General features: G+C 43.4%; 1 protein-coding gene across 2 annotated transcripts; it reads right to left on the bottom strand.

The window, feature by feature from the left end:
* Positions 1-2,643: 2,643 nt before the first annotated feature.
* On the bottom strand, positions 2,644-9,234 carry si:ch211-218d20.15 (uncharacterized). Of its 2 annotated transcripts, XM_050048902.1 has the most exons (7): positions 8,807-9,233; positions 8,408-8,526; positions 5,284-5,412; positions 5,061-5,163; positions 3,429-3,547; positions 3,179-3,324; positions 2,644-3,094 (listed from the first exon to the last, which is right to left on the bottom strand). In XM_050048902.1, the coding sequence occupies exons 1-7, from the start codon at positions 8,865-8,867 to the stop codon at positions 2,986-2,988; spliced, it is 786 nt and encodes a 261-aa protein (XP_049904859.1). In that variant the 5' UTR covers positions 8,868-9,233; the 3' UTR covers positions 2,644-2,985. The 2 variants fall into 2 exon arrangements, with proteins under 2 accessions (XP_049904859.1, XP_049904860.1); XM_050048903.1 differs by lacking the exon at positions 8,408-8,526 and having other exon boundaries at positions 8,807-9,234.
* Between the last annotated feature and the right edge of the window lie 1,086 nt (positions 9,235-10,320).

Genomic DNA, 10,320 nt, shown 5'->3' with positions numbered 1-10,320 from the left:
TTGCAGGACAGCCTAGCTCTAACCTGATTGGCTGAGAAAGCGAATGGAACGTGTGTGATTGGTTAGTCTGGAACGTCACTCACAGTGTAGTCCCGCCCCTGGCGGCTGTGACAGACAGACCGTGTCCGGTTTGGTTTCTGCATACCTCAGCACTGTAAACATCTGCAGGACGTATGACATATGAGGCAGATATGAGTCATTACTGGGTGTTTATTTAATAAATAATATTACAGAACATTGTATTGTTTCCTCTCAGCCGTTAATATGGTGTTAAAGTGTCTTAATGTGGCCTGTATGTGTCGTTTGTTTCAATAAACCAGCAGCAGTAGTTAATTCAGAGGGGAGCTGTCGCGGTATTTTCAGATTTAATATTGTGCAGGAGTTGGACTGCAGGAGGCGCCATTTACTCATCATAGACCACAGGCTGACATGGCTGCTCTATTACAGGCAAGAGTGAGGTCATTGTCAGAGGAAGGATTCACAAGGCAGTAATCATAATATATATTAACCCTTTCAGTGTTTACATTCCTCTTTAATCATGAAAAACAAAATTTTTAAGTTATTTTTTTATAAATATGCATGTCGGGTGGACATCATGCATTTAAGTTTTAATCTGCGGATATATAAACCAATGAAAAAAATGGATGTACTATGTGAAACTATGCAAATATATATTATTAATGCTGTTAAACTACAATGTTCACATATTTTAACATACTCCAGTGCTACTCAATGCATGTGCAAAACCATTGAACCTTGCTTCTGACTCCTCCGCCTCTCCCCTCTCTTTCTACACCTCCCCCTAGGATCCCCTCCTCCCTCATTCAGCTCCCTACTCTTGACCCCTCAGGCCCCAGAAACACCTCCCCCTGTTAAATGTTCTGCTTTTCAATGAGTGCACTTGCTTATTTATCATAAGGTGCAGCCCCCAATCCCAGCTAGTCGTCCCACCTCCCTCAACCTTGACTTTAAAACCCTAAAAACAGGGGTGGAAGAAGTATTGGCATCTTTTACTTCCGTAAATACCAATACAACATAAAGTACTCCACTACAAGTAGAAGCCCTGCACTCAAAATCCAAGTTGAGTAAAAGTACAGAAGTAGGAACACCTAAATATCAAATGTAAAAATGGTCTCTCTATAACTAAATATTTGTATCATGACGTTAATACTAATGTATCACTGCTTACCCAACGTTTTTACTGGTGTAGCTAGTCGAGGTAGAAATAGTTTTAATTTTTAGTTTTAAGTTTGTCACAGCTCAAGTTTCTTAGGTTATGTTTGTTTATTTTTTTGATTCATGTTGTTTCCTGTTTTACTTTGAAACTCACATCTCCTCTCCTTTCAGATCACTTCACTTCCTGCCCCTTTTGATGACTTCACCTGTGTCTGATTGTCTGTCCCACCCTGATTGGCCTCACCTGTGTCTCGTTATCGTTCCTCTCACCAGAGTATATAGTATGTGTCTTGTTTTCTCTCAGTGCCACTTAGTCTTAGTACCTTGTGTCTCTAGCGTTCCAGCCTTTTATTTCACTGTGTTTTCTTGTGTTTTTGTGGATTTAGCCTGTTGACTCTGCCTCCTCCTCATCCTTTTTGGATTTGTTTGCCTTCACTGATTGTCCCTTTGTGTACCAAACCTACAGTTTGACCAGTAAAGACTGTGTTATTTTACCTGAACTGTCTCCAGAGTCTGCGTTTGGTCCACCAGTTTTTAGCTTAGTTAGTTTGTAGTAGATTAATTACGCATTAATGTTTTTTGGAATATGCACCTCAAAGGTGTTTTAAACTGAGTAAATAAAACAATATTTTTACTCGGGGCACCTCTACATGGTGGAGCCTGATTGTCTACTGTCTATTACTTCAGTTTAAACTGTGCAAATACAGCTACATCCTGATTAGTGCAGAGAAGTACATGACATCACTTCTTTTCAAGCTGAGTCCCACCCATTTCAAACTAGTGAGAGGAGCTCAGACACAAATACAAACACAGGAAATTGTTGCAGGAGAGAAAGTTGAGCCAGGAGACGAAACTTTTGATTGACTGGTCCATCTACGTCCCAACCCTCACCTATGGTCATGAGCTCTGGGTAGTGACCGAAAGATTGAGGTCGTGGATACAAGCAGCTGAAATGAGTTTCCTCCGTGGGGTGGCTGGGCTCAGCCTTAGAGATAGAGTAAGGAGCTCGGACATCCGGAGGGAGCTCAGAGTAGAGCCGCTGCTCCTTCATGTTGAAAGGGGTCAGTTGAGGTGGTTTGGGCATCTGATCAGGATCGGGCACGTCCCACTGGTAGGAGGCCTCAGGGCAGACCCAGAACACACTGGAGGGATTACATATCTCATCTGGCTTGGGAACGCCTTGGGGTCCCCCAGGAGGAGCTGGAAATGGTTGCTGGGGTGCTTTGCTCGGCCTGCTGCCTCTGAGACCCGGCCCTGGGTAAGCTGATGAAAATGGATGGAGGGATGTTGCAGAAAGTCTTGTGTTCATGTTGGAATCGATCGCTCATAGCTGCATCAGAAAATAGGTATTGCGGGGCCTTTAATGTTGATCTTTCACTAATGATACTTTGTTTTTATGAGGGACAATGTAGCTGATTTGACAGCTAATCTATATGTTGTTATAGCAACAGGGAGAAAGCAAACACATTTCCCTATTGCATTCAATTTTATTATTCCACTTTAGGTAAAAAAAAAGAAAGGAACGGAATAATAACAGTAGTTTTAACAGTAGTGCAAGGAAGGATTCAACAAGGTTACATTCATTTTCCAACAACTGACTCATCATAGGGACTAATATGGGCCACATTCAGGAGGACAATATAAAAACCTACATGATTTGTCAATGAAATCCCACCATCAATCAGTTGAATCAAATTGTGTAGCACCTTTTCACAGTCTTAACAACGTCAGTTCATTTAGAAGCTCCTGGAGAGACCCGGTGCATCAGACGTCAGGATTCATAGACACAGAGACGTTGGTTGAGGTGAGTCAGGACAGGAACTGAGAGATGAAGGTCACGGCCTGGTGAAGGTCTTCTGTCAGCTCCTCCGGCAGCGTCAACACCACTGACGTTAAGCTTTGAGTTAGTTCTAATATCCTGCACAGAGAAGCAGCATATGGTCGGTATCAGATTGTTGCTGCATTAATCATCATCAGCGTCACATTTTGGATTTTGACTCACCAGTTAATGTAGTGAGCTGCCAGCTGAGGTTCATGCCTGGAGCCTTCCTCGACCACCAGAGACTGTTTCATCTGTTTGAAGTTGGCCTCGATGTCTTTCTTCATTTCAGAGAAAGCCTTAATTCCTCTGAAAGAACTCAAGACTTGCTGCAAAAAAAAAGACATCAAAGTGTGTAGTGGAATAAAAACACAGAGGTTGATGAATAACAGAAAAGAGCTGAAAAGTGATAGTTGTGATTTATTCTCCTTACGTAAATAACCGAGAGCTGGTGAGCGATGTATTTATGACTCCCAAGGTGCCTGATATCTTCCTCTAGCTGTTGACTCAGCACCAGGAGCTGGTTCAGTTTGGCGATGTGGAAGAAATATTCTGCGAAAGAAGCATCAGCACATTAGTTAGGAATGTTTTTTAATAGTAGGAACACCCACTGTAGATGATTGGCATAAGGATCAGAATCAATCATTGTTGCTTCAACTACAAGGCATCTATGTGAATATAAAAATGCCAAGAGAACATCGACACCACCAGGAGAAGAAATATTTAAAAAGGACCAAAAATAAAGCACTCATTAAGCAGAATAATCCTCAAGACTGTCTGCAAGTACAACAGGTTTTTGTATTTCCATCTGTGGAGTGAAACTATGGAACCGTTTGAATATGGAGCTCAAGAAATGTCCAAATATAAGCCAGTTTGAAAAGAGGTATAAAGAGATGATTTTCACAAGGTACAAGAATGAAGAAGGTGTTTGCTCTCTATTCATTCTTTTATTTATTGCCATCAGTGACGTGACTAAGAACTCAAGGCGTCAACCTGGCCTCCAAATTCCCCACATCCCAATCCGATCGAGCATCCATTGGGCATGCCGATACCTTACCTCACAACCCACAGGACTCAAAGGATCCGTCAACAACGCCTTGGTGCCAGACAACACAGGACACCCCCAGCGGTGTCTCCATGCCTCGACAGGTCAGAGGCCCCATCATAGATCGGACTTGGCTCTGATCTGTCGAGGCATGGACAAAGGACCTCTGAGGTACTGGTTTGTCCCAGAGATGCTCAATCAGATTAGGATCTGGGGGATTTGAAAGCTAGGTCAATGCCTTGAGCTCTTTGTCACGTTCCTTGGACCATTCCTGAGCAGTTTTTGTGGTGCGGCATGGTGCACTGCCTTGCTGTGGGGCTACTGCCATTGGGGGAACTGTTGCAATCAGTGGGTCTACTTTGTCTATCTCAATGTTTAGGTGGGTGGAGTGCGTAAAGGGGCATCCACATGAATGTCTCCCAGCAGAACATTGCATTGCATGCAGTGTACATAGTTTGTGTATATGTGCATAGCAAGCAAGACATATCTGTCATGGCTGGAAAAGGATATAAAGATGAGATTATTTTTTGAAAAAGGTATATAATTCCTGAATTCAGGCTGGCATAAAATCTTTCCCATGTCTTTTTAAATAAAGCCTTAGAGATAGGGTGAGGAGCTCGGACATCCGGGAGGGACTCGGAGTAGAGCCGCTGCTCCTCCACATCGAGAGGAGCCAGTTGAGGTGGTTCGGGCATCTGGTAAGGATGCCCTCCGGACGCCTCCCTTGGAAGGTGTTTCGGGCATGTCCAACCGCGAGGAGACCTCGGGGCCGCCCCAGGACACGCTGGAGGGATTACATCGCCCGGCTGGCCTGGGAACGCCTCGGGGTTCCCTCGAAAGAGCTGACGGAAGTGGCTGGGGAGAGGACTGTCTGGGCTTCTTTGCTGAGGCTGCTGCCCCCGCGACCCGGACCCAGATAAGCGGAGGACGACGAGTACGAGTACGAGTCTTTTTAAATCTATGCACAATCTGTCCATATGCTTCTTGCTCCTGGCTGGATATACATTTATATTCAATTACCGTCCATTGGCGGCCTCTCCAGCATGTCCACCGGGCTGCCTTGAATAAGGAACACCTCTACACGAGGAAACATCACTGACAGACCCACCATGTCCAGGTAGTCCTGAGGAAACACATAAACCCTCTGATTTCTGGTACACCATGTAACACGAATACTCTGCTATTTAACAGCATGCCATAATGGTCCTGTTTTTTTTTTTAACACTATCATTGGATGTGATACCTCCAGCTGTGGCATAGGCTTTGGTAGATGTTCAAGGCACTGCAGCATCTGGTCGAGAATCTCTGATCCTTGAGCCTGGAAAGTGTCGGACTCCTCTGGGCTGCAGCCTTGTCCTAACTGCTCCTGGAACTGTAACACAGAAACTATGTATAACAATGTCACGCATTAATGCATTAATGGACTTAAAACCTTTTTTTCAAGTCTCGGCATGTTGGGACACATCATGATTAAACTGGCAATGGCTTTCTCAAGTCTAATGCTACATTTGAGTGCTGTCATAAATGTCAGAGTTACGATATGGGACAGGATCACAGGGACACGACAGGATTCAAAAGGATGTCAAAAATGTAAATAGGTCCAGGAAAATATGAAGTTGGCTGAGCCCAAAATGTGTGTAATGTTCACAATTAATTAAAGAAGGTAATGCAAGAAGAAAACTTGTGAGTGCCTGACCTAAATGTGACTAATAGCACCGTAAATAATCTCAAGAAATTCAAATTAAAGGCAACAAGCAGAGTCGATTCCTTAATTTGTTTTGCTGAAGAGGGAATTTTCAGTCGATGGGTTTCCAATCAAGCAGCAAGTGGTAAATTATGATTTAAAAAAGATTTCATTTGCTTAAAACTAAAGAAAAACTGCCGAAGAACAAATTAACGATGATGGAAAAGCATGTCAGAGTCCTAATCGTAGTTGTATGCACATTCATTTGCAGCCCATTATCAGATGCATGATGTATGGCCAACATTAGCTGATATAATTAAGGTGCTGCACACCCAGTGCTCATTGACTCCTGTTTAATGGCTGTGTGTTGTGCACTGGTTCATACATTATACTTCCAGTATGCTTGTTTATTTGCTTTAGTTCTGCTGATGGAAATGCACATGGGGCTAATTAGTGCTTTGATGGAAAACGTGACCTTTACTTAAAGGGACAGTTCACCCCAAAACCAAAAATACATATTTTTCCTCTTACCTGTAGTGCTGTTTATCAGTTTAGATTGTTTTGGTGTGAGTTACTGAGTGTTGTAGATATCAGCTGTAGAGATGTCTGCCTTCTCTCCAATATAATGGAACTAGATGGCACTCGGCTTGTGTTGCTTTTTGAAAATCTCAACACCTATGTCTCTTTCCAGAAATCATGACCTGGTTACTCAAGATAATCCACAGACCTTGTTGAGAGCAGTTTAATGTAGGAACTATTTTCTTAAACTACATCAGCTGACTGTATCACCACACAAAAGGAAGCGTGCATCCACTGCTAGCTCACCTAGCATCATTGGGCTAGCTAACGTTACAGCTCAGCCGTCATCTTGCGCTGTCATGAGCACAAGCCTCTCGTCCATGAGTAGATGCACACTTCCTTCTGTGTGGTGCTACGACTCATGGGCGTAGCTCAGTAGAAAGAAAATAGTTGCTACATGAAACTGCTCACAACAAGGTCTGTGGATTATCTTTAGTAACCAGGTCATGATTTCTGGAAAGAGACATTGCTGTTGAGTTTTTCAAATGTATTTTTTGGCGCTTAAAGGAACAGTGTGTAAGATTTAGGGGGATTTAGTTGCATCTAGCAGTGAGGATTGCAGATTGCTGCTAACACCAGCTGAAACTTCTGGTTTGATTCCTCCAGTGTTCATTGTTCAGGAGAGTTTTACTGAGAGCTGAATTATCCACAGAGGTCTCTTCTTCTCCAAAACAAACAGACCAGGTGATTTAAACTGGTAAAAACACTGAAAAGAGCAGTTTCACTTCAAAAATCAATGTTTCTCTTATGCTATTAGGCATGTCGCAGACGAGGCACCAGCCCAGCACCTGCTGATGTGCACTCGTGTATTTTCTCTGATAACTTAATGTGTGCTCACGTTGTTTCTGATCCAGACACTCAGGAGGTTTTTACCAGGAGCCAAAGTATCCGCAGAGATCTCTTATTCTCCAAAACAAATGGACCCAGTGAGGAAACTGGGCTAAGGCACAATGAAGTAAGTTTTAAGAAATAGCTCACTCAGTGTAAAAGTCCATGTCTCAGGCAGGCAGTCCAAAAATGCATCTGAGGCACTCTGTAGTAAAAACTCTTTTATTAGTACATGGATAAACCAAGGCAAAGTACATGGTTTAACTGTTCATTTTCTGTCTTTGCTTATCCTGTTGAAGGCCTATTCCAGCCGATGTTGGGTGAGAGGCAGTGTTCACCCTGGACAGGTTACCAGACTATCACAGGGCTGACACATAGAGACAGACAACCATTCACACTCACATTCACACCTACATACAATTTAGAGTCACCAGTTAACCTGCATGTCTTTGGACTGTGGGAGGAAGCTGGAGTACCTGGAGGAAACCCACGCTGACACGGGGAGAACATGCAAACTCCGCACAGAGGGGCTCCCCCACCCTCGGTCTGAACCAGGAACCCTCTTGCTGTGAGGCAACAATGCTAAACACTATACCACTGTGACAGCAATTTTTAACAAAGGATTTTTAACTACAGTCCGAGTGCCTTGGATGCATTTTTGGACTGCCTGCCTGACTTTTACGCTGAGTGAGCTGGCCAGTCGTTGTTTTTTATCTGTAAATGGACACGGTGATTTAAACGGTTAAAAAAAACACTGAATAAAGTAGTTTCACCTTGAAATTCTGTGTGTTTCCAATGCTACAGTGGCTGATGTTAAAATGTGAATGGCCCTATCTAGAGCCAATATTTGGTTTGTTTGTTTGTTTGTTCTGGGCCTCAGTAGAAACATGGTGGTGCAACAATGAGGACCCTCTACCTATGTAGATATAAGTGACTCATTCTAAGGTAACGAAAACACAATGATTCTTATTTTCAGGTGATTATACACTAAATAAAACATACTTATTATATTATATTCCATTTCGGCCAATATATCACCCTAAATCCCACACACTGGACGTTTAAACCAAGTGCCATCTAGTTCCATTATATTCAAGAGCAGGCAGACATATCGCCAACACTGGACAGCTCACACTGAAAAAACCTAGACTGATAAATTGTCCCTTAAATAAACTAGACTGTCCCTTTAAATTCCACTTAAGTTACATCAAAAACTGATGAAAACTAAGGGGAAATGAAAGGAGATTAATGGCTGGGGGGGGGGGGTTCACTCTACCTGCTGCATCTGTGCCCTGATGAGGAGGTCCAGCTGCCCACAGAGACACAACATCTCCAGGCCCACCTGCTCCGGACTCAGGTGGACAGGCATCAGAGGTCTCTTCACCTGTAGCTCCACTGACCAAATGACAACCAAAAATCAGTCTGGCACCTCCCCATCTTCCATCCTCTTCACAACAAACACAAACTCACAGGAGCAGCCTATTAAAACAAGCTGTCATCCAGCCTACAGGTCCCGGGCAGGATGGAGATGTATGAGGGCTGAAGGGGAGTGGTCAGTGTGTTGAAATGAGACGGAGCCAATTCCTGCAGGGCGCACTCCACCAACATGCAGACACCAGAGAGATGTCAATGTAACTGCTGCTACAGAGCAGGATGAAACAATGCTGGGACTTACCTTTGAAAGCTTCATGGTAAACGCAGGGCTGACAGAGCGGCTCTGATGTCCTCACTGCCATATCTGACCTGTTATTATCACTATTATTCTCCTAAATGCGTCCCGCTGGTGGCAGCCATAAGAAGCTTATAAAAGCAAAGTCAACAGCCAAACTGAGGCCATAGACGGAAAATAGATAAGGGTCTATTTATTTATCTTATTGCATCTGTTCGGTATCTAACGCAAAGTGGTGCGTTCGAGTGTCACACGTTCAGTCAGGGTGAATAAAAGCCCGCACGGTGTTTCCTCAGCCCTAATTCTTCATTTCCGTGCAGGTGTCGATGCTCAGGCAGAAAACATCCTTAACACCGAGAGGATCCATGTCGTTATGTGATAAAACACACGCTCACACAATGTCCACGCCCTTTGCAACAACAGCCGTGCAGTCACAGTCTGTGATTTGCAGTTTTGAACGCCCCCTCGCCCCCCCACACACAGACTGAGCCTCTCAGAATGATGTCATGTTTTAGGGATGAGGACCACAGCATCACTTGGTGAGGATGCAGAGCTGCTCTCTGCAGGTCTAGCACGACAAAGACACACCTGAGTGAAGTGGAGGGAATTGAATAAGTACATTTACTCAAGTGCAACTGTCAGGTGCTTGAGTATCTTCATTTTATACCACTTTAAACTATTTTTTTTAGGGATTTCACATCAGTTAATCTGCAGATTATTCTTTCAGTCTATATAGTATAAAATCTTCCATTTTACCATCAGTTCAGACCCACAGTTATTCTGTTTACAATCAAACCGCAGAATAAAAATCTACACTATATCAATGTTCATTAGAGAGAAGAGACAATATGAAACTAAATGTGAAGTGTGAGTGTGGATATTAGAAAAGATGCTGCACAACTGCTTTTCTTTCTCAACTTTGATCATTTCTGATCCATTTATGAATTTATTCATTAAAGTTTGTACGTCAAAACGTCCTAAGATTTAGTTTTAGTACATCCTCTCTGTATATATTTATATTTCTTGTGTTTTCGGATAAGTATCTTTGTCCTTTTACTTTTTCTTTTTAAAATAATTCTTGCAAACGCACAAATAGAAACCTGACACATTTTTGAACCTGCTCCTGCACTGTAATTTGAGCATCTGTTATTAAATACAAATCTTTGCAAACCCCCAGAAATAAAAGACAGGGTCAACTATATGACAAAAGCTGCCTCTTATGAGCCAATGACAACTAGGGGCGGCATGGTGGTGTGGTGGTTAGCACTGCCACCTCACAGCAAGAGGGTTCCTGGTTCAATCCCGGGTGTGGGAGCCCCTCTTTGCAGAGTTTGCATGTTCTCCCTGTGGCAGCGTGGGCTTCCTCCCACAGTCCAAAGACATGCAGATTGGGGATAGGTTAATTGGTGACTCTACATTGCCCTGTGATAGTCTGGTGACCTGTCCAGGGTGTACCCTGCCTCTCGCCCAATGTCAGCTGGGATAGGCTCCAGCCCCCCCGCGACCCTCAAGAGGATAAG

This window comes from Epinephelus moara, chromosome 7, assembly GCF_006386435.1.
Source record: "Epinephelus moara isolate mb chromosome 7, YSFRI_EMoa_1.0, whole genome shotgun sequence".
Taxonomy (NCBI): Eukaryota; Metazoa; Chordata; class Actinopteri; order Perciformes; family Serranidae; genus Epinephelus; species Epinephelus moara.
The sequence above is the reverse complement of the archived record's forward strand: the minus strand, read 5'-3'. Positions and strand labels throughout refer to the sequence as shown.